At 31.1% G+C, this 25,425-nt stretch overlaps 2 protein-coding genes across 2 annotated transcripts; one reads left to right on the top strand and one right to left on the bottom strand.

Annotated features, from left to right (window-relative positions):
* Positions 1-3,028: 3,028 nt before the first annotated feature.
* Positions 3,029-11,471, bottom strand: LOC143045324 (target of rapamycin complex subunit lst8-like). The gene is made up of 9 exons (XM_076217761.1): positions 11,243-11,471; positions 8,818-8,869; positions 7,760-7,922; positions 7,309-7,384; positions 6,965-7,039; positions 6,201-6,278; positions 5,342-5,466; positions 3,506-3,648; positions 3,029-3,168 (listed from the first exon to the last, which is right to left on the bottom strand). The coding sequence occupies exons 1-9, from the start codon at positions 11,363-11,365 to the stop codon at positions 3,050-3,052; spliced, it is 954 nt and encodes a 317-aa protein (XP_076073876.1). The 5' UTR covers positions 11,366-11,471; the 3' UTR covers positions 3,029-3,049.
* Positions 11,472-11,497: 26 nt separating this feature from the next.
* LOC143045323 (cytosolic Fe-S cluster assembly factor narfl-like) lies at positions 11,498-24,587 on the top strand. The gene is made up of 8 exons (XM_076217760.1): positions 11,498-11,627; positions 13,637-13,885; positions 20,381-20,513; positions 21,004-21,138; positions 21,519-21,767; positions 22,294-22,366; positions 22,902-23,039; positions 24,134-24,587. Exons 1-8 carry the CDS (start codon positions 11,562-11,564, stop codon positions 24,531-24,533), a joined length of 1,443 nt encoding a protein of 480 aa, XP_076073875.1. The 5' UTR covers positions 11,498-11,561; the 3' UTR covers positions 24,534-24,587.
* The last annotated feature ends 838 nt before the right edge of the window (positions 24,588-25,425 follow it).

Here is a 25,425-nt window from a genome sequence, read left to right as displayed (position 1 = left end):
TACTTTTACAGTTACAGTGTAATCACAATAAACCAAAAGAATAAGTTATAAACTCAATGCTAAAACTATAGAAAATTTCATTCTACTAAAAAAAAACCAGATGCTCCGCAGGGCGCAGCTTTATACGACCACAGAGGTTGAACCCTGAACGGTTGGGGCAAGTATGGACACAACATTCAAGCTGGATTCAGCTCTAAATTTGGATTGTGATTAAATAGTTGACACAGCATAGGTTTCTGACACAGAATGAATGTGGTCTAATGAACTTAAAAAAATATGTTTGCCTTTGAACAATTCACTATGCTGTTGAATATTAATCCTCTCAAAAAAATGTTTGAAGAAATTTTCTTTTTATTTATGAAATCTGAAATGAAAAAAATTGACCCCCCAATTTTTTTTCACATCCCCCTTTCCCTTATTTCAAAACTGCTCTCAATTCAAATTTCTAATGAAGTTTGCAACAATAACTACTCATTTAAATACATCATAAAATATTAAAATGTAAAAAAAGTGCTTGTTATTACTGAATGGTATTAAGATTGTTTTAATCTATCAGTTGGTAGTAAAAGTGAATATACATTGTATATTGTATAAAACAATGATTTAAGTTGATTCAACTACTATTCTGGACAAAGAAAGATACCTCCAACTGAAATCCATATGGAATTTCTTGCTATTGCACAATATTGTGCAATTAGATATTTCTTGCTATTGTGCAATACTGTGTAATTGAAAATATTTGCTATTGCACAATACTGTGCAATTGAAGATTTCTTGCTATTGCACAATACTGTGCAATTGAAGATTTCTTGCTATTGCTGAATACTGTGCAATTGAAAATTTCTTGCTATTGCACAATACTTAATATAATAATTTTGGATCCTGATTTGGACCAACTTGAAAACTGGGCCCATAATCAAAAATCTAAGTACATGTTTAGATTCAGCATATCAAAGAGGCCCAAGAATTCAATTTTTGTTAAAATCAAAATTAGTTTAATTTTGGACCCTTTGGACTTTAATGTAGACCAATTTAAAACGGGACCAAAAATTAAGAATCTACATACACAGTTAGATTTGGCATATCAAAGAACCCCAATTATTCAATTTTTGATGAAATCAAACAAAGTTTAATTTTGGACCCCGATTTGGACCAACTTGAAAACTGGGCCAATAATAAAAAATCTAAGTACATTTTTAGATTCAGCATATCAAAGAACCCCAAGAATTCAAGTTTTGTTAAAATCAAACTAAGTTTAATTTTGGACCCTTTGGACCTTAATGTAGACCAATTTGAAAACGGGACCAAAAATTAAGAATCTACATACACAGTTAGATTCGGCATATCAAAGAACCCCAATTATTCAATTTTTGATGAAATCAAACAAAGTTTAATTTTGGACCCTTTGGGCCCTTTATTCCTAAACTGTTGGGACCAAAACTCCCAAAATCAATACCAACCTTCCTTTTGTGGTCATAAACATTGTGTTTAAATTTCATTGATTTCTATTTACTTAAACTAAAGTTATTGTGCAAAAACCAAAAATAATGCTTATTTGGGCCCTTTTTTGGCCCCTAATTCCTAAACTGTTGGAACCAAAACTCCCAAAATCAATCCCAACCTTTCTTTTGTGGTCATAAACCTTGTGTCAAAATTTCATTGATTTCTATTAACTTCAACTAAAGTTATAGTGCGAAAACCAAGAAAATGCTTATTTGGGCCCTTTTTGGCCCCTAATTCCTAAAATGTTGGAACCAAAACTCCCAAAATCAATCCCAACCTTCCTTTTGTGGTCATAAACTTGTGTTAAAATTTCATAGATTTCTATTCACTTTTACTAAAGTTAGAGTGCGAAAACTAAAAGTATTCGGACGACGACGACGACGACGACAACGCAGACGACGACGCCAACGTGATAGCAATATACGACGAAAAATTTTTCAAATTTTGCGGTCGTATAAAAAATAGATGCCAAATTGCAGTGGAAAAAAAATCTTTGAAAAAATCATATACATTTGTAATCATTAAAGTTATAACTGCATGAGTTTCGTACCTGCATATAGCAAAGTCCATATTTTCGCTATGGGGAATTTATTATGGCAAATTGTCACAAGACAAGTTTTTGTAATCCATTCCTTTATCTCACCTACAGGTTGCAATAAGACTATTTATTGGATTTGTGATAACATAAGCAACAGGACTGGTGCCACATGTGGAGCAGGATCTGCTTTCCCTTCGGCAGAACCTGAGATCACCCCAGTTTTTGGTGGAGTTTGTGTTGCTAAGTCTTTAGTTTTCTATGTTGTGTCTTCTGTACTATTATTTGTCTGTTTATCTTTTTTAATTTTTTAGCAATGGCATGGTCAGTTTATTTTCATACATGCATCTATTAGTTTGACTGTCCCTCTGGTATCTTTCACCCCTCTTGTTAATACAACGGTATCACAAATATGCATCTTTTGGGGAGATATATAGAATTCATATATATTTTGTTATGCTTTCGTACGGACATTACTTTGGAATGTTACTAGGATAAATACACATGAATAGGGAAAATTAAATTCTGAAAAAAGACCCAAAGTAAAGTGAGGTGTAGCGCAGAATCTAAGTATAAGTTTAAACTCTTCGAAGTTTGAGGCATATAAATGTTGAAAATTTGTTGCACAGCCCTATATATTTTAACTTTTGATTCACAAAACGTCATTGTAAAAGTGGCAATTTTATAAAAGGAGCTCATATGGGAAATTGTGTTGTCTCTATTGACAGAAGTGCCGCCTACATATAAAATTTTCCATAAATATTTTAACACAGGAATGAGTACCCTGTACAACTAAATTTTAATTGTATGTTAATGGGAACTGATATAACTAATCAGCTTTTTGGCCATCTACATACACTGTTTTAACTGATTCCATTGTAAAAGACTTGAAAGGTATCAGTAAAATCTTATCAATTGTGATTACTACTTTTAATAATGTTACACCATGTAATGAAAAAGATCTATTCACCAGTAAATTCACAATTGAGATTAAATATTATATATAAAATTTTATTGCACTATTTCATCTCTAAATGCTAAACAAACAACAGCTTTTTGATGTCCACTATATTCTTTCTTAACTTCTCCAGTATCTACACTCCATAATCTGGCCATGTTATCTGATGATGCTGAAAAATATATAGATAATATATTTTAAAAAAACATAATTTTAATCTAAGGAATATTAAGCGGTCATCATGTAGCACAAGAATCCAAATCACAACTCTTATGATAGTCTAGAACTGTACACATAAACACTTAAAATATATGAATTAGTTTTTGTTATTTTATGATGGTTAGTTGCTCAATATTTAAATAACAGTTTGTTGTTTTCTATTTCAAAAATAAAATTGAATGAAATTTTAGACCTATTCAAAGCCCTTCCATATTCTTGTCTTTTAATTATACATTTAAAGCGTTCTTTAATTAAACATAATTAGAATCATATGAATTAGTTTAATTTACCTGTGATGATATACTGTGAATCTCCACTGAATGCACAGTCCCAGACCCATCTCTGTGCAGTTTCTTTTAATTCTGTCATTAATGTCAGATCTGCTGTCCGCCATATTTTGGCTGTTTGATCAGCTGATGTGGTGGCTAATAACCTATGTAAAATAATTACTTATTATTACAAATGAAGAGCACATTTCATTTACTTATATATACAGGTACTTAAATTTTTAATTTTGGAATAATGAAACCAGGTGCTCCGCAGGGTACAGCTTTATACAACCGCATAGGTCAAATCCTGGACACAACATTCAAGCTTGATACAGCTCTGAATTTGGATTGTGATCAAATTCTTGACATAATATGAGTTTCTGACACAAAACAAATGTCACGATCTTACAAATTTATTATGCAATATTGTGCAATTAAAGATTTCTTCTTCAAACTTTACAAAAATTAGGAATTTGAGAAATTTGGGGAAAAATTTGAAAACTTCTACCACCCCCTTTTTTGGCAATAAGTCCAAAACCTGACATTTCTTTATACATTATTTACAGGAAGTGTAAGGAAGGTAAATCCGAACATACCAAACATTGTATGTTAACTGTTTTTGATTTACCTCCCTTACACTGCTTTCAAATTGTCTTAACTGTCCTTTGACCAGAAAAAAACTAGTTTCCCCCCTTTTTTTGCCCCTAATTCCAAAACATTTTGAGCCATAACCCCCAAAGTCATTACTAACCATCCCTTCATGGTATGGAAACTTGTGGTATAATTTCAGAGCGATTCATCCACTTAAACACAAGTTATTGTTTGAAAACTACAAAAATGCTTATTTTGGGCCCCCTTTTTAGCCCCTAATTCCTAAACTATTGGGACCATAACCCCCAAAATCAATCCCAACGTTCCGTTAGTGGTATTGAACCTGCTGGTAAAAATTTATAGAGATCCATTCACTAAATCTAAAGTTATTGTCCTGATAACCTAGTTTACCCATTCCCCCCCCTAATTTCGTCTTTTTTAGCCCCTAATTCAAAAAAATTTTGAGCCATAACCCCCAAAGTCATTACTCACCATCCCTTCATGGTATGGAAACTTGTGGTATAATTTCAAAGAGATTCATACACTTAAAAACACAAGTTATTGTTTGAAAACTACAAAATTGCCTATTTTGGGCCCCCTTTTTGGCCCCTAATTCCTATACTATTTAGACCATAACCCCCAAAATCAATCCAAACCTTCCTTTAGTGGTATTTAACCTTCTGGTAAAAATTTAAAGAGATCCATTAACTAAATCTAAAATTATTGTCTGGAAACTAATGTGTCTTCAGACGACGACGACGCAGACGACGACATGATACCATTATACGACGCAAAATTTTTTTGCAGTCTTACAAAAATTGATAAAAATAGAAATCATCTTTTACAAATATCAGCAGTATCTGTTTAAACTTATTAAAACAAATGAATATTTATAATAAAGCTACTACAAAACATATGCATATTATGTGCCAGTCCTAGGTCAGAACCATCATCAGTGATTTGCCTTTTGTCATATCTCATGATGTTTTTGTGTCATTTAGAGACATGTGACATTGTTGTAAAAAAATAAACGACATAAAATGTGTTCCATGTCTGGAACCTTGCAGTGCTTATTATAAGATACATTAATTTTTGTGGTTTCAAGTTTTTTTGTTTCATTTACTTGGTGTTGATGGTAATTTTGTGATTTTTAAATACCTTCCTTTGTTGGGTTGCTATCTCATTTATATATTCTCCTTATCTCCTTTTATTGACAACAAAATAGACTAATGTTGAAAGAGTAACTTGATATAACCAATCACTTACGTAGAATCTGGACTAAATAAACACTTTAGAACATATCTACTGTGAGCTTCAAACTTTGATTTAGGGTGTAATTTAGTGGGCTCCGTTCCTTTGCCTCCAGTCAAATTCCAAATATAACAGTTACCCTGGAAAAAGAGAAGTTTTAAAATTGTTAACAACTGATAAAATACTAATAATATAAAATATTAAGGTGATAAGGTCAACAGATCAGATGCTGCTCAAATTGCATACATTTAAAGGCATAAACGTCATTATCCATATTATTCCATCTTTTATAGAAAGCAATTTTGGTGTATTTTTTTTCTTCTACAAATGTTCATTACTCATGTAAATGTAAGAAACCTATATTACAAGAAACAATTTTTGATCAACATGATCAAATTAGAATAGATTCAATTAAGGGGTTTTAATTTTGATAAGGTGTAAATATTGCCTTTTTAAAAATTGGAGCAGTCGCTGATTGCAAATATGCTTCTCAAAACAAGTATTGGGTAATATGAACTTAAGTATTGTGTTTTCAGGGAAATCAGAATACAGGTGTATGTATCAGATATATAAATGTGAGTTCTTATTATAAAGTAGGTCTGAAGTGATAATTATTCATTGTGATACAGTACAATTCTAAATACAATTATACTTGGAAGTCTTTTGGAATTTTACATTTATTTTAAAATATTCATACAATACGGTACAAGTTTTGACCAGAGAACAGAGACCACAAGTTTTTCCAGATAGCTTTTATAAAACCATCATATTTGGTCAGTTGGTAGTAACTAATGGCATCTTTCACATGCACACAGGTATATATGCATATGAACTAAAACACATCAACAGTAAGTACTGTGTATATTCAAAATACCTTGTTATTTACAGCAGCCATCATGGTTCCCATGGGATCTATACTGATAGACTGTATTGAGGCATCTTGTTCTGGTATCTGTAAATGGAACAGAATGTTTTCCCAAATCATTTTCTTTTTAAAATACATGAAATAAACAGCATATAAAAGCAATAATATTTGACTTCACTTTTCAGTATAAGGTTTTTAATTTGTTGTTTTTAGCAATAGTAAAGAAGTAAATTTGAGGCAATTTAAACAGCAATAAAAGCACTGTACCTCTCATGTATTAGTTTTTGCATGTATATTTTTATGTAATGAACATCCCTCCCATATCCTTTCTTTTCCAAAAACAAAAGGATTTCACCTTTAAAATTGTTTATTACTGTGCACATTTAACCCCAAACTATCCATTTGGCAGTGCTTATTTAATGTACGGGTATACCATTAATTGATTTCAACAATTAAACAGCTATTTTTCTATCAAAAATGGAGCTGGCAATGCTCATTTATTTCTAGGTATTTTTTTTAAAAGAATAATGAGTGTCAATCAAATAAATGTTATTTTTTCCTAACAAATCTCAAAATTTGTCCTTCTGACAAGCATTCTTATAAGAACTCAATGCTGTCATTATATCCAAATAAATTTACAGGGCTACATCTTTATGCAGCATAATAAAAATACATGTATGTTACTGACAATGGGAAAATTTATAAACCTGTGCCACAGATTCGGTACAGATTATACAAACTATCCCATTCTAAAATAAATAAGTTGTACTAACCAACTGTTCATTATTATCTGTTTTCAGGTCCCACACATGTATAGACCCACTCTGGTCTCCAATAAATAGTTCTCCCTAAAACATACATTTTACATGTTTTCATTTTTCTTTTGTTCATGTATTGTCCTTACCTTAATAAATCCCCAGAACAGCATATATCTTAAGAAATAAATCTAATATACAAACAAACAAACAAACATACCCAATAAACAATGACCCCTCCCTAAAAGTCCTTCTTGGAGGCAAACTAAATATAAATAGCTTTATTTTAGAATTTGAGATTTGATAGAATTAAGTGAAATTGTCACTATCTTAGTGGTACTTTTTCCTTTATAAACACAAACCTGATTAGGATGTAAGCACACACAGTTAGCTGGAGCATTTACTTGGAATATTCTTTGGCACTGTAAATTTCTTGACCTACAAAAAAGTCACAAATCTTGTATTGATTATCAGTGCACCAATTTAATGATAATATATATCTGTGTGGAACTGTATTGAACTTGCTTTATGTGTAATAACTGATAACACAATTCAGACACAAAACACATCAGCCTTGCTATATTGCAACAATCATATTGACAAATGTTTATTGAAAATGCTAAATTTCATACTGCTGACTTTTACAACCTCATCATTCAGATAACATAAAGCTGTGTGTAAATACCTGTTTTGGATTGTATTGTAATTTGCCTAAGGGAATTTGAAAATAAATGTGTTTCAACTGTGTTTAACATCTTTAAATAAAGAATTTATCAAAAATGTTATAGAGCATAGTATTTTTAAAGTAAGTACCTTAAATCCCAGATTCTTACAGCATTGTCTTCCCCTCCTGTGTACATCCACTTGCCATCTTCATGGAAACCTAGTCCAGTTACATTCTTTGATATTCCATCATAATTAATCACAGGGTTTGGGTTATTTGAGTTCAAATCATACATTCGAATGTGCTGGTAACCTATAAATATATATCAGCATTATTATATTAGAATTGTCCCTTGGTGCCTCTTGCAGTTGTGTCACTTTAAAGTACTGACTTCTCTGCACCAGGCACGAGGATGACATACCAGTTATGTGCAACTTCTTACCATATCTTACCATATCATTAATGTCCTGATACACATTTTAATATGCACCCACCATGCCATATAGCACCGTCCCTTGGTGCCTCTTGCAGATAAGCTAGATATATTTAGCCTACTCACAGTATTCTTTTTTGTTACTTTCTAGAGGTGTGCCTGAGACAAAGGTTTTATATATACATGTATATACTAATATGTGAAAACTGTTGTTTCTTATTTGTGTTTGTGACTATGTATACTGTATTGTTTATTATATTTGTAAAACAATAATATTACAATGATATTATATTATGCTCCTTGTGAGCCCATTTTATGGAAATAAAGCATCTTCTTCTTCTTCTCCTTCTTCTATATCTATTTTTTTCAACTTATCTCTATTCTGTATAAAGTATAAAGTAATAATGATCCTCATACTTTGTACATGTAAATATTTAAAAAATATATAAGGATATATGGAGTACATGTTTTTTTGTTTTAACTCATTAAAGAATTGTAAAATTAATAAATCTAATAAATATCTAGAACAATAGCAGTAATGCTATGTTTTTTTTATATGCACAAGTAAAGCAGGTTAGGATATTGCTATACTCCATTCAATGAGTTTGAGATCATGACATACCACATAAATAATTTTTAACCATACCAAACATCATAATTATATAAATATACCCTTGTTTTCTGGATGAGGGAATTTTACTATTTGAAACTTGCTTACAACTGGTTTTTAAGTCTTGTAAATGAGTATGCTTTGTATAAATTTTACAAACTCACCAGCTGCAGCAATCAATTGCTTGTCTGGAGTGATTTCCAATGCATTTACTTGCTAGAAAACAAATTAAGGAAAAACACAGGCAGCTCAGAATTGTGCTGAATATATATGGCACATGATATATGATAATTTATCTATCGCTTCGAAAACTAGAGGATGTTTTTTTTCAGCTAAAATCACATAAAAAAACATTTTACTTAACTTTGACATTGTATGGTGTAAATCTTTGTTTACAAGAATACAAAAAATGTAACATAAAAAAATCATAATTGTACATGGTTTTGACAGATTGTTCAGGCAAGCTGTGGAAATAATTTTATTGAATAAGCGACTTCTACTGTGAAGTATTACATATGCATTGTGACATAGAAAATCTGCAAGTTAATGCACAATTTGAATGTCATGAATGTTGTTCATGTACTCTGTGACTATTATTGTTGTTGTTACCTATTATGTCAATCAATTGTACCTGATTTTATGTATACTGATTTTATGCCCTTTATGGGCCCTGTAATTTAGGAAATAAAAATATTCTATTCTATTTAATATATCTTGCCACCCTTATTAACAGGAAAAGGGAAGGTTGAGGTGTGACCTCTATAACACAACTGGAACATAGCGCAGAGGTAATTGACCATTTTGACTACCTATATAGTCTATTTGTTTAGACTCTGATTCAACATCTAGTCTCTAATGGATGTTGGTTCATTAAATAGATGTTCAATTTGATGACATTATCAGGTTGTCAAATTCTAAATTCCAAATCTATCTAAATTCTAATTTAAAATCAAAGACTTTTTCTTTATACATACATGTAGGCCAACCTAATTATGGTCTGTTTTCTGTTTTCAAATTATCTTCTAACCCTCCACTGAATCCTCATGACAATGAATGAAAATTATTTGTAAACAACAGAATAAGATGTTATTGCATAAACAATTATCCTCAAAATTTAGTTTTCATAATGTTAATATTTTTGTTATCATCAATATTTTAATGTAAACAGTTCATGCTATCATTTTGAAGATGATGTATTTCATCTGATCATGTGCCATGAACATCACATTAGACATAAATTTTCAAATTAAGAATCTGCTGCAGTAAAAAATGGCACTACATGTATTATCATTTTTACTATTCATACAATTACTCTGCATTAGGCAGGTTGGGAACAAACCCCCTGTATGGTGATTATACCTCTATAGAGGGATATAATCCTTCTTTAGAGGGATAAAATTACCCCTCTATAGAGGGGTATTTTTGTTTGCACTTGATTTAAAGCAAATTAGGTCAGAATGGCATTTTCTAGTTATATTGGCTATAATCTCTAGCATTATATACATCAACATATGCACTTTACTAAAAATTGGGATAACCAGTTTTCTGCTAAAGTGACAAAACTTGCAATCTATTGTAAACCTATCTGAACACCTGATCAAGAACAAAAGGAATAGTTGACCTTTAAATTTCATGTTAAATCTAACAATAGAAATTCTGTTCAGTGAGGCATAAGTGAGTAGAATTTACCTGATTATCACAGCTTTCAATCATGGTGAACAATAGATTTTATATTTAGTCAGATAAGCATCAAACTGGGCATGTGCATATTAAATTAAGTACATCAATTGGTGCATCAACTGTTCCAGGTTACTGCCATAATATGGGGACGAAGTCCCCAATTACGGTAGAAAAATCAATAAAAAAAAAAAAAAAATCGGGAAAATTTCCCGAATTTTTCATTCTACTAATGAACTCAAAATCGTTAACTTTTTTTTTCAGATCTAGTTCCTGTTCCGGTTTTCCCCGCATTTGCGCAGAAATCTGTCTTGTTTGCATGAGACTTTGAAAAGAAAATTATATGTATCAGTCTAGTAAAATATAAGATTGGAACTCAATACAATTTCATTTTTAATAATTGTTTGATTTGAAAAAAACGTTACCTGATGGAAGCGTTTCTTTTGTTTACATTGAATATGACGTCATAATTTAAACAACGTCACAGCTAAATCCCTAACCACAGAACCGAAATCGGGAACGTTACGGTATTTCAGTTTCCTTTATTAACATGTTTGAGGTAAGAAAATAATAAATACAGACTTCGTCCCCATTCACAGGTTATGCCTGCCTCATATTAAGTAGAGAATGCCATTCTGCCCTATTTTGATTTAAATCCAGTCTCAACAAAAATACCCCTCTATAGAGTGATAATTTTACCCCTCTATAGAAGGATTATCCCTCTATACAGGTATAATCACCATATATAGAGGGTTTGTTCCCAACCTGTTAGGTTGTTATAACTTGTGCAAGTGTCCATATTTATGTTTATATTTGGTTATATGACCATTGGAAATCTTCAGAGGTCTTCTAAATACTTGATCAGATGGGGTAACTGGTGAATAAATTATAACAGATTTTGTAGATGGATACAGAGTCTGGATGTTGCACAGTTCTCAGACAAATTCCACTGTAAGCCTGCCAAAATCTGACCGTGTGATCATATCCTGCAGTTGCCAGTATAATTGGATCATTATTTGTGTTTGATCCGTTCATTTTAAACCAAAAATAAAAGATGACAACATCTATTATTCAAGAAATCATCTTTTAAAATGTTGTCTCAAGCTGCCTTGCAAAATAAAGTTTAACCGGAAGTAAATAAATACTGCCAAACGCACTTATTAGAAATATTTTGATTAGCGGTCTGGATTGTCTCGACGACTCTTATTGGTCATCTAATTTAACTAAAAACATGGCTTCCAACTTCAGTGGAGCCCTACAGCTAACAGATTTGAACGATTTTATCACACCTTCACAGGTTAAACATAATAATTTTGTAGTATAAACAGTTCGTTTGTTATGTAGACATGTTATTTTCCTTGATGCTAAAGACTTTTTAATTCTATATTTCTTTGAGGGGTCAAAATTTAGTACGAATGACTTTTGGTGAAACAAGACATCTCGCCCCACTGCAAAAGCGCCCCATTCTTGTTCACCAACTCGCCCCACTTTTCTACCAAATCGCTCTGCTATGGTTAACCCCCACCCCTTAATATATCTATATTATGGTTAATTATTTTGTTTCATTCATTGTATGAAGTATACATTGATAAATGTATTATTGTCAATGTTGTTTTATGAATGCAATTACTTCATATTTTCAAGTATTTGGAATATATATGTCACTTTGATAAATTTTGAACAATTTAATATAAAATTTGAAATAAAATACAACTTACAATTAAATTAATGTAAACAATTGTGTTGCTATCAACATGATCATAAAAGTGACTGTAAATGTCAAAATTTGTTAATAAAATTGAATTTTTTGAATAGTGTTAACTTTAAATTATCCGGATTGAAGCATTTTTTCGAACATCAGATACGTGCAAGTGGTTTTTACTGGTTTGTTTACAGTGCGTCATTACTGGTGCCCATCATAAGGTTGACAGTCCGTTTGTAATGTTAGCAAACCTGATTTTTATTGCTATTACTGTTTCAAAAATAAACTGTTTAATGATTGAAATATTTTAACAAGTGATCAATCTTTCATTCTGTTCCGTTTTTCTAATTCTTTTAAATGGAAGATTAAATATAGAGACAAACACAACGTTAGGTGCGTCATTACTGGTTCCTCGGGGATATGAGGCAGGCATTACCTGTGAAGTATACATGCATTATTTTTTTAATTCAAACATGTTAAAAAAAGAGAAACAGAAATACCGTGACGTTTCCAATTTTGGTTTCTGTTATTAGCGATTTTAGTTGTGACGTTATTTAAGTTATGACGTCATATTCCATGTTAACAAAGAAACGCTGTCATCATGTAACGTTTTTTCATAACAAACAATTTTTTAAAATGAATTAGTATTGAGTTCCTTTCTATATATTTTACTAGACTGATAAATATATATTTTATTCAAAGTCTCATGCAAACAAGACTGGAAAAGGAAGTAGATTTCTGTGCAGATGCGGGGATTAAAAAAAAGTCTGAAAAAAAAGTTAACGATTTTGAGTTCATTAGTAGAATGAAAAATTTGGGAAATTTTCCCAATTTTTATTTTTTTTTATTTTTCTACTGTAAAAGGGGGCTTTGTCCCCATATAAATGTTGCACAACATAATACCTGCCCACTCGCCTTATTTTTTGAAAAAGGGTAAAATCATGATAATATAAATTTATAAAGGTCATTTATATTTAGGTCTTGCTGGTCAAAAGTCATTGATGATTTATGATCGTTCATTAGTGGAGTGAATTTGCAGACCTTTCTTCAACAGCAGTTAACCCTTTTCATAAGTGTTGTGAATTGCATCCCTATTAAAGTTAGCATAGATGTAATTAAGTTTTTTATATAGATTAGACTCAGACTTGGTTTTCCTGTTTAAATGGTTTTACACTAGTAATTTTGGGGCCCTTTGTAGCTTGTTGTTTGGTGTGAGCCAAGGCTCCCTGTTGAAGGTCGTACATTGACCTATAATGGTTTACTTTTATAAATTGTTAGTTGGATGGAGAGTTGTCTCATTGGCACTCATACCACATCTTCCTATATCAAGTTAAATAAGTACAGGATTTTTGCAATTCTAGCTTTATCATGTTTATATTTATGCTCTAATATTTTCTATAAGACTTCGTTCTAGGTCAATATAATCTGAACAGGTACATATACATGATATATAATGTACTGACCTTGTCAAAAGTCCATAATTGATAAATATGTGATGTGATGAAAAAAAATCAATTGCAAATTACTGTAACATGTATATCAATTAAACAGTTGCGTTCATTTATTTTTAATTTGAATTTATGTTTTTACCTCATTTATTCAAGGAATGTATCAAACCAGTTAAAATTGACAGAAAACCTGGTAAAGTTGGTAAAATAAGAATTGAAGATGATGGTTCTTATCTGTCTGTTAATGATGAAGGACAAGAGACCAGACTAGAGAAGGCAAAGATCACATTGAATGACTGTTTGGCTTGTAGTGGGTGTATAACATCAGCAGAGAGTGTACTTATAACTCAACAAAGTCAAGAGGAACTTTATAAAGTACTCAAAGAAAATTTGAGATTGCAGGAGGTAAACATATTATTTTGCCTGAAGCTAATATTTAAAGAAGTTAATACTGCTAATCTGGCTTGTTTTAGTATAAAGATGAATATTTTAGAAGGTAAATGATCTGTATGATTGGTATTTTGAAATTGAATACAGATGCTGGAATTTCGCGGAATTTTAATTTATTTTGTTTTTGTCCATTTTTCCGTTCTCTAATGTGTAAATTCTTTTTGTTATGCGTCAGAATCAGAATAAATGTTCTGTAGGGTTTTATTCAATTGTAATTGTTAACACAGCGAAATCCACAACCGTTTACACATAGGTTACGATACATGTGGATTTACGTGGGAGGCATATTTAAACAGCCATTTGTGTACATCTTGGAGTCTGCGCTAAGTATAGATATATCGAGAATTTTATCACGGTGTTGTTTACAAAGTGAAAGAAGCACGTCATATTAGAATGTGTGATAGTTTATGGAATGATTGTTTAAACTGTTAAAACACTCAGTCGGAAACCAGGTTGAAATAGAACAAAAGAATCGAAGCTCTTTATTAGAGAAGGCGATAAATGTCTACTGTATTGTTTACTATAGTGACAAATTTTTTAAAAGTTAATAGAAACAAACAAAACTGCAATTTTCTTCTCAATAACGAGGTGTTTTATTTCAAAAACACCATTTGCATAAGTTTTCAATTTATCTAGTACATAGTTAAGCAGAACAATTAGATATCAAGTCGACGACATGGGTTTCTTTCAAGTTGGATGACGAAAATGCATAACCTCCGATTTTTTTTGAAAAAATTACCACGGACGGAAAACATGTCAATCTATTAGTTCAGTAATTTTCGTGTCTGCCCTTCCATTATGTGTCTGAAGAAAAAATTCCAAAAAATAGGTACCAATTGTAATGAAAGAGAAAATCGAGTGCACCTATTTATGTTAGGGCGTGTTTGAGTTGAGTATTTTGTCTTGATATCGTACAAAGTAAGAATATTTCATACATCGTCTCGCTTCAGATTCTATCATTTTTATATATTAAAGCTACAGTTTGACTTTATAACACAAAAAAATAACAGTACTAAAAGATGAAATATATGGGTCAAGTGAAATACCTATCTAATGAGTCACAAAAACAGAGAAGGTGTGTTCGAATAGCTATTTTTCTACTGAAAGTACTTGACGACAGTCTTACAAGTTGGATGATGAAAATGCATATCTTCGAAAAATTCTATTTTTTTGTGTGTGATAACTAGGGTTTATAGTCTTCAACCACTAAAAAAATCTAGTCTGCCCTTCCACGAAATATTTAATTAGAATTTTTTTAAATTATTATGATTTTTTCGAAAATTCCACCTGACAACCGATCAGACAATAGTTTTAAGTTGAATCAATGCAGACAAGATCATTAACTGATGCTCATTAGCTAGTTGATACATTTGTCTTTTTAAATATAACTGACATATAAGGATCGTATTGGTGCAATGTGGATAAATTTATCGGTTTCCAAGCGCAAAATTGGTAGCGCGTCATCGCTACAATGGCTTCCATTTCTACGATTGTGAAAATGAACTGGCGTAATGGGGAGATAATTTTGACGAAGTAGGATCCTGACTGCACTGTATAACACAAACAATGGGATACATGTATAACTCCAGTCTTTCATATGAGAATCAAAAGTTATGTTATCGTCTTTTGAAATACTTGTATTTTGAAAAAATAATAAAAGTGTAATGTGCTTAAAATGATTAAATACACATTGCAATATTTGAATTAAAGGGAAACTTCGCAAAAAAATCAAAAATTGATATTATGTCCATTCTGTATAGGAATGCTCAAATTTATAGATATTAAAGTTTTATTCCGCTAGATAAGAGATCACCATCGATTTTAAATTTAGAGTATCAATTCTCTGCGTTCCGCCATTTTGTCATCTTGTCTGATTAAAAATCACGATATGTCCTTAAACCACAAAGGACCAAAACTACAGTAACCGATGTAGTCGTAATTGCGTGTCGATATCTTGTCAATCGTACGGTTGTTTTATCTGACTAACTAACTTGATACGGAAAATGTTCTTATTTTTTTTTAAATAACCATAGTCTGTTATTTTTAAACTGTTAATATTGGAATTAGTTAAAAAGTCAAACTTCAAATCATAAATAAGTGTTCTGTGAAAATTGTTTTCGAAAATCTAATTCGTTTATAATTCTTTAAAGTAATAAATTTTATTCAAATAAATTCGTATCTTCCCTCATCTGATCACCAGCATGCTAAAGGTATTACTCCCAAAGGTATTGTGAGGGGTGTGAGGTGACACGTCCAGGTATTCAAGCGATTTCCAGTCGGGCTTGCAAGTTCATGCATTGTTTCACTTCTGTAGGTATTGATTAGTGTACACGGCCGATAACTTATAACTGTCCATTTTGAACTATCAGGTGTGTAATATACATCTCTGTATTGCGTGTCCAAAAGTGATATGTTAATAAATAACATTACTGGTGTAAAGAATATTATTTATAAAAATATAAATAATACAACAAAAAAAAAAAAGATTTGATGAAATATAAATCTATTTACATTTTTTTCCAAGGTTTAATTTGGGAAAATGTAATATATACTCGTTGTCAATAGTAAAGGACAGATTGGAACATACCAGAAATATTGATTTAAAAAAAATGTACGCACTTGTCGTCGATTCGTTTCTACGTATGTATAGCCGTGAAGTTACGGAGCTATATCGCAATTTAAAATATATACATGTATACATTGAACATAAGATGAAACATACATTTTGTGTAAATAGGGGTTACAGTTTTGTAAATAGACTAGTCCACCTATGCCAACAGTATGTAATCATCGAATTCGATAGACTATTGTATACCAAAAGAAGAAGAAGAAGAAGAAGAAGAAGAAGAAGAAGTGGACCAATTTGATTTATATCACTGAGGATGCCTGTAAAACTTTAGTCTGCTCGCTCGTCACGTCACGTCTAGACTACGGAAACGCTCTGCTTTATGGAGTAAATACCAGCTTAGTCAATAAGTTACAGCGAGTACAAAATACGGCAGCCAGGCTCGTTACACGTACCAAGAAACATGATCATATAACACCAGTTCTTGTGTCTCTTCATTGGATTCCGGTGCAGTACCGAATACAATATAAACTTCTTTTGTATACTTTCAAAATCCTGCATGGTCTAGCGCCCGTCTATCTTGAGGAACTCATTAGTGCCTATCAACCATCAAGATCTCTAAGATCGGAAAATGCCATGCAGCTTATACAACCTCGTGTACGCACCAAAATCTATGGAGAAAGACGTTTCGACAAAGCTACTGCGAGTCTCTGGAACAATCTTCCTAGCCATCTAAGACATGAACACTCTATGGAACTTTTTAAGAAAAATTTGAAAACCATTATTTTAGACTCGCTTTCAGTGATTACATGTAACTTTTTATACTGACAGTAGCTTTTTAACTTTGTTCTTTTCGTTGTAGTATAATATGCCTTTTAATTATGATTATTTATTTTTTAACTTTTCTGTTCCTTTTGGTTTGGTTTTTTTTTTTTTTATATTATGTGTTTCAAAATTTTATTTTATTCTTATTGCATTGATTGTTTTAATGTTTAACACTTTTTTTTTTTTTTTTTAACTGCATTGATTGTTTTATGTTAAGCGCTTAGAGTAATTTTAATTAGATAATGCACTATATAAATATTGTAAATAATAATAATAAAATAATAATTTAAATACAGGTCGATATATAACTTGCTTCGGTTCATCGAAGTTATGAACATAGTAAAATCACAAATTTATATATCAATTAGATAATTCTCAAATAAAGGAAGAAATTCGACTTCATCACAATTGTTCCGACATTGAATTTCATGTAAAATATATGCAACTGGACGTACACTAACAAACCCCAAGGGATGTGAATATTTTCTAGGAAAACTATTGAGTATTAAAGTTTCAAATTAATTTCGGGATTTATTTTCTTTCTTGATATTCAATGACAGCAATTTAAAGAATAAACTGCTTGTCCGCTTTAGGGGTATTTTTGCCAGTTGAACAGACTTTAAGATGACATTAAATTCGTTGTCTTTTTTTTTAAACATCGTTGGTCAAATAGCTAAAGTATTATACGTTGTGAGAAGAAGACTATTTTAATAAGGACGCTCCCGATTATGAATAAATTTGGTTGACGTTTTTCACACTTGAAAAGAATATCTATTCGTAATTTTTCGATTCCATTCCAAGAGGATCCTTAAATTTCCTCTCAATTTTTTAAAACATCTTTTTTTCAAATAGCTGAAGTATTCATGCGTTGCAAGATTTAAAATATTTTGATGAGAACATTAATTCCTAAATAGGTAAATAAAGATCGCTTTGGATGGACTAAATTATATAATTGCAATCTGTTTGAAATATTAAAGGTTGCCGATTCTTATTTAAAAAAATACAATTTTAAGTTCATACACTCGTGTTTAGAAGGCTATTTTTATTTATAAATTTATTCAATTAGAATAATTCAGTATTTTATCGTTACAAAAGTAATCAGAATAGTTTTTGAAGAAAAAAATCGTAAAAATGTTCTATTGTATTATTTACTTTAATTACTAGAATTCGTATAAAAAAATCCACACATAAATCCTACAATCTAATTTTAAAAGTTGCATGGCTATCACTTACTTTTCGTTGGTTAATAGCTACACCAAAGGTCGTCGATGCGCTTTAAATAGCGTTATTAGATGGTTAACGAACAAGACTTAAATGAGATTAATTTCACTCCCGGCATGCTCAAAGACTTAAACTACGTCACATAAGTCAGGAGGTTTGAAAAAATAAAATTAATAATTCCCAATTTTCTTCTTTATTACTTTTCATATCGAAATAAAACTTGGTGAATATGTTTTTTATAGTATTATGAACATAATAAGATGAAAAGTGAAAAATCAGGAATTATCCCTTTAATATATACCACGGTAGGTATTATGATGATATATTGCATTTCAAATGTATTATTATTTTTAAGATTATCTCCCTTTAAAACATTTGTATATTTTTGGTATTGAAGAAGTGTAAAAAAAAAAGAGGCTAAAAAATTATTAGCAAGACACATTGCATGCAATATTTCAAGAAAGATTTGATATATTTAGCAGTAAAAATGCCATTTTTACATCATTTGCATATTAAAGAAACTCCATTCTTTCAAAGACAAATTGTTTTTTACCTTAAGATGGCAGATAGTTGTAATTCTTTTTTTATAAGAATTGCTGCTAAAAAAAAATCATATGTTTTTATGAAACAAACAAAAAATCCGCCACTGTGTACTGAAACCAAATTTTATGATAAAGTGTACAGTGTGATCTACATGTAGCTATGGGACTGATTTTTGTCGAGCCTTCGACTTTAGTCGAAAAAGCGAGACTAAGCGATCCTACATTCCGTCGTCGTCGGCGTCGTCGGCGGCGTCAACAAATATTCACTCTGTGGTTAAAGTTTTTGAAATTTTAATAACTTTCTTAAACTATACTGAATTTCTACCAAACTTGGACAGAAGCTTGTTTATGATCATAAGAAAGTATCCAGAAGTAAATTTTGTAAAAATAAAATTCCATTTTTTCCGTATTTTACTTATAAATGGACTTAGTTTTTCTGCGAGGAAACATTACATTCACTCTGTGGTTAAAGTTTTTAAAATTTTAATAACTTTCATAAACTATCCTTGATATGTACCAAACTAGGACAGAAGCTTGTTTATGATCATAAGATAGTATCAAGAAGAAAATGTTGTGAAAATAAATTTCCACTTTTCTGTATTTTACTTATAAATGGACTTAGTTTTTTCTGCGAGGAAACATTACATTCACTCTGTGGTTAAAGTTTTTAAAATTTTAATAACTTTCATAAACTATCCTTGATTTGTACCAAACTTGGACAGAAGCTTGTTTATGATCATAAGATAGTATCAAGAAGAAAATTTTGTAAAAATAAATTTCCACTTTTCCGTATTTTACTTATAAATGGACTTTGTGGTTTAAGTTTTTAAAATTTTATAATGTTCTTAAACTATCCTGGATTTCTACCAAACTTAGACAAAAGCTTATTTCTGATCATAAGATATTATTCAGAAGTAAATTTTGTAAAAAAAAATTCACTTTTTCCGTATTTTACTTATAAATGGACTTAGTTTTTCTTCCAGTTAACATTACATACAGTCTGCAGTTAAAGTTTATAAAACATTTATTAGATTCATAAACTATCCTGGATTTTTTTACCAAACTTGGAAGCTTCTTTCAATCAAAAGATAGTATTGTGAGGGAAATTTTTATTGATGTTTTTCCTCATTTTTGTTGAGTCTGCGATTAACAGAAAAAGTAGGCGAGACACCGGGTTCCGTGGAACCCTTACGAATTTTTCATTTGTGCAGAGGTTTATTTCTATCCAAAAACATCACTAGTTTTTGCTTTTACACTTGATGATTATGTGATATTTGTATGACATCTTTATTTTAGACTGGACAAGCTGAGCAGCAGAAGTTAGTAGTTGTGTCAATAGCTCCCCAGTGTAGAGCCTCATTAGCTGCCAAGTATAAACTATCTGTACAAGAAACTGCTGCCAAACTGACAGGATTCTTCAAGAAACTAGGTAATTATCTATAAATTATAAATCTTTTTCTTCACAAGAAAAAATGAATTTAGACAAGCATATTTAACAAAGGACAGCTCCAAAACAGTATTTGGTAATGAAATTTTAGGAATATAATAATATGATTAAAGTTCCCAAAACAAATTTGAATTTAGTACCCTATAATATGATGCAAGTCTTAATGGGTTTTGCTAAAATAAATATAATACAAGTGTCCAAATTTTATTTAGGGGTCATTTGAAATAAAACAATTCTCTTTACAACAGGTCGGTTTTGCAACTGTACACTGAGTTGAACAATATTTAGGCAATGTAATGATTATCTGCTAATAAAATTGAAAACACACATTCAGAGTAGTCTGTTTATTCCAGCACATGTACACAGAAAATATCAACTTGTTCTACAAAGAAAAAAATATGGTTTTGTGTACGACATTGTATATGCATGCAAATATGTTAATTTTCAATGTTTTGTTAATTTATATTTTCAGGTGTACACTATGTTTTTGATACCACATTTTCTAGGAACTTCAGTTTGTTAGAGAGTTGCAGAGAATTTGTACAAAGATATAAGGAATCAGAAACAAACAAAACAGCTTTACCAATGTTGTCATCAGCTTGTCCAGGTTAATATCATCTAAGTTAAATTTCAAAATATTAAAGACACAATTTATATTATCATTGGTTAATAGTAAGATTCACCAGTGGTATCATTTGGCTCACAGGTATACACATTAAGTGATCATGAAAAAATAGTATATTATACTTTCATATCATTAAAAGATATATTGAAAATTTAATATAACATTCCATTTAGAATGTCTCATCAATAATACCAACTACAGTACTAACAGACGAATACTGCTGTCCATTGTTAATAATCAGATTATTCCATAAGGATGGGAAGAATGGCATGTTCTTTAAACAACAGGTAAATTTTAATACATGTAGTACATTTTCATGTACAATGTATATGAAATTATAAATATTTTTGTGAAAACTTCAGGTTGGATTTGTTATGCAGAGAAAACACACGGACATTACATCCTACCCTACATTAGTACAACTAAATCTCCACAGCAGATAATGGGTTCTCTAGTCAAGGATTACATGGCAACAAGTAGAGGGGTACCAGCCAACCTGATCTATCATGTGACAGTCATGCCATGCTTTGATAAGAAACTAGAGGCATCAAGATCAGATTTCTACAATGATATTTATAGTACAAGAGATGTAGATTGTGTCATAACCTCAGGTAATGTTCGCTACTTAGTAGTATTTACCTTACCCATTTTATGCATAAGTATAATATTCTTTAAATATCACCTTTATAGACTCAACCAATGGGTATGACTAGTAAAACTTTAATGTAGGCATTGCAGGCGGTGACATATTATTGTTAACCTCTGTGTCATTTTTTCTCTGGTTGAGAGTTATACATTTGTGCGCGTACATATAAATTTGAGACAAGAAGAATCATAATGGAAATTCAGATGAAGTACTAAAAACGTATATAAAAAGCTAAACTGAACAGAAAGATGTGTAAAACTTCACCAGAATTTTTTTAAAAGAAACTACATGATGGTTTAATCATATGTTTTCGTACTTCACCTGAATTTCTATCGTGCATGATTTTTCAATGGAAATTGTGACATCACAATGCATTCTTAGTAGCACAAGGATATAACTTCAATCATGTACTCTAGTTATGTTTTTTAAGAAAGATGTAATGACTTTTACATATACATAGTATTAAAATATATATTGTTGCTGCTTTTTAGTTGAAGTTGATACAATGTTGCAGCAGGAAGGAATATCTCTAAATGATGTTGAACCAGCTGAAATTGATAATATGTGAGTATTTTTTCTAGCTTTTCTTATGGCACATGATACTCTTGAAGTTATGTTGAAAGACTTACCGTAACTTTAAATTCAGAAATAATTGTGAGGTTTTTATTATTGCAAATAATGCGACTTGGTGATTAATGTATAGCAATTAACATGATAAAAAGAATTAGCTAGATTGTCCTGAATTCAAAATAATTAAAATCTTTCACTTTTGTCCATTCTTAAAAAATCACAATAATAAACCTGAATTAAAGTAGTTTCAACCTTAAATTCTGCAAATTAAATGAAAAAGGGTGCGAAACAGGTTATATTCCCTAATTTTTCACAGAAATTTTAAAGTTTGAATTTTAGATTTACTACATCTAAATCATCAATCTGTTGGTCTCATATGGTCTTTCATAGCAGGCAAGTGTCTATACAAAAGATCTACCATGAATAAAGGAATGCTAAACAATTATTTATTTTCACTTTTAATGAAACCTGAAAATGTGCATTGTATTTCATTACCTGCAAGTTATTACAAATGTTTACAATATTTCAGATTTACCCAGTTACATGAAGGTCAGTTATTGAACCATGCTGGAGGAGGATCAGGGGGTTATCTAGAACATATACTCAAGTATACTGCACATAATCTATTTGGACAGGATGTCGCACAGATAAACTATAAAGTTTTAAGGTGATACTTTTGTTGTTATAGCTCAAGTTTTAAGCTTTTCAAATCTTGATCTCCTTCATTGCTTTTATAAATTAAATCAAGAATAATCCTACCATATGGACTTTTATACTTTAACATCTCTCAAAGGGAAAGGTCATTTCAGATCACATATTTTGGCTTTAATATTGATTCACTTATAGGGTCTTTGCATAGGAATTACACACATTTATTTAAAAACCAGTTGTTGGCATGACACAGGTTATGTTCTTCTCATATATTTTATGATAGTATAATACTAAACCCCTAACGGGAGGGATTGTGCCTGATATTCATATGATGAAGACATAATCTTTCAATCATTTTATTTGAGGTCTGGAACTGGCATGTCAGTAACTGCTAGTAGTTAGTTCAATGTTATTTATGTATTATTGTCATTTTGTTTATTTTCTTCCTCTTCTGACATCGGACTTGGACTTCTCTTGAACTGAATTTACTGTGCCTATTGTCATGTGTTTACTTTTCTACATTGGCTAGAGGTATAGGGGAGGGTTGAGATATCAAAAAACATGTTTAACCCAGCCGCATTTTTGTACCTGTCCCAAGTCAGGAGCCTCTGGCCTTTGTTAGTCTTGAATGATTTTTAATTTTAGTTTCTTGTGTATGATTTGGAGTTTAGGATGACGTCCATTATCACTAAACTAGTATATATATTTGTCTAGGGGCCAGCTGAAGGACGCCTCCCGGTGCAGGATTTTCCTCGCTGCATTGTAGACCTATTGGTGACCTTCAGCTGTTGTCTGTTCTATGGTCGGGTTGTTGTCTCTTTGACACATTCCCCATTTCCATTTTCCATTTTATCAGTATTATAGTATGTTTTTAAATGATGAAATTCAAAATAACAATATGCTTATTGATTCAAGGTTGCAAAACAAAGCATAATTGTCAAAATTAACAATTTAGAGATTTTAAGAAAAATTAAAAGTACATGTACTACTTTTAAGCAGTTAAACAGAAAAGTTAAGATTGCTTTTAATATTCTTTAAATACTAGTTATGACACATATATGTATAATTATTAGGCAGCATTTTAATTGATTACCTTTAAATATATTCCAGGAACCAAGATTTTCAAGAAGTGACTCTAGAAGTACCAGGGCAGCCAGTCATCAAAATGGCATTAGCTTATGGGTTTAGAAATATTCAGAACATTGTTCAAAAGATAAAACGAGGAAAGTGCACATACCACTTTGTGGAAATTATGGCTTGTCCCTCGGGTTGCAATAATGGTGGTGGACAAATCAGACCCGAGGGTGAGGAAACACCAAAAGAACTTGTTGACCGTGTAACAGCAACATATAATTCAATAGGCAATAGCTTGCCTGATAGCTTAAAAACTGTGGTTGATGTTTATAATGAATGGTTAGGTGAAGCTGGGTCAGAGAAAAGTAGAAAACTACTGCATACTCAATATCATGAAGTAGAAAAAATGACAAATGCATTGACAATAAAATGGTGAGATGAAGGATTTATCTGTGATGTTTTGAATTAATTCATTAAAAATAGTAAAATATTTTTATTATCATTAAGCCAGCTGGAATCCAAATATGCACTACCCATCCTCTTGGTTCTTAACTATAATGTTTATCTGATGGACATGTATACCAGTACCTATCCTCTTGGTTCTTAACTATAATGTTTATCTAATGGACATGTATACCAGTACCTATCCTCTTGGTTCTTAACTATAATGTTTATCTGATGGACATGTATACCAGTACCCATCCTCTTGGTTCTTAACTATAATGTTTATCTGATGGACATGTATACCACAACACATGTAAACCTTTTTTTTGTGTGCTAAAATGCAATATTGATATTAATTCTAGATTTATTGTCTTGTTTGCTATGAAAGTCACAGAATGCAATACATCTGGATTACAGTCGGACAGAAGACCTTTATACCTCATACTGTGTATACAAATACTGTATATATTAAGTTTTCGTCTGTCATTGGTCTATTGTCCTTCACCTCATTTACATGGTTCAGCAAATGCTGGAAATAATTTTTTTTAGCAACATCTACTTTTGTGTATGGATAGATTGTAAGGTGTACATGTTAGTCTGGCATGTTTCATGTGACCTTAACCTCATTTTCATGGTTATTTGGTCAATGAAATGTTTTAATGGTATTGTCAGTTAATCAGTGAATTAAGTAATAGGTGATTAAGTGTATGGAACAAGTGTAAGGTGTATATGTCTGTCCAGCAAGTTCATATAGCTGTGAACTCATTTATACAGTTAACTAGATATCATTGAGATGGGAGCCATCTCTGTGGGCCCCGCTGTGAATAATGTGCAAAAAATTGTATCTTTACCATACATGAAGGACATGGGTTTGTCAACTGAAA

This window comes from Mytilus galloprovincialis, chromosome 9 (assembly GCF_965363235.1).
Source record: "Mytilus galloprovincialis chromosome 9, xbMytGall1.hap1.1, whole genome shotgun sequence".
NCBI lineage: Eukaryota > Metazoa > Mollusca > Bivalvia > Mytilida > Mytilidae > Mytilus > Mytilus galloprovincialis.
This window is presented reverse-complemented; position numbering and strand designations above follow the sequence as displayed.

Excerpts from the sequence above, each read along its gene's own strand:
- LOC143045323 (XM_076217760.1), top strand. The coding sequence starts at position 11,562 with ATGGCTTCCAACTTCAGTGGAGCCCTACAGCTAACAGATTTGAACGAT. Across the intron at positions 13,886-20,380 it reads AAAATTTGAGATTGCAGGAG|ACTGGACAAGCTGAGCAGCA; the intron begins GTAAACATATTA and ends TCTTTATTTTAG. Across the intron at positions 21,768-22,293 it reads AGATTGTGTCATAACCTCAG|TTGAAGTTGATACAATGTTG; the intron begins GTAATGTTCGCT and ends GCTGCTTTTTAG.
- LOC143045324 (XM_076217761.1), bottom strand. The coding sequence starts at position 11,365 with ATGAACGGATCAAACACAAATAATGATCCAATTATACTGGCAACTGCA. Across the intron at positions 7,385-7,759 it reads GTAAGAATCTGGGATTTAAG|GTCAAGAAATTTACAGTGCC; the intron begins GTACTTACTTTA and ends ACTTTTTTGTAG. Across the intron at positions 6,279-6,964 it reads CAGATAATAATGAACAGTTG|ATACCAGAACAAGATGCCTC; the intron begins GTTAGTACAACT and ends TTCCATTTACAG.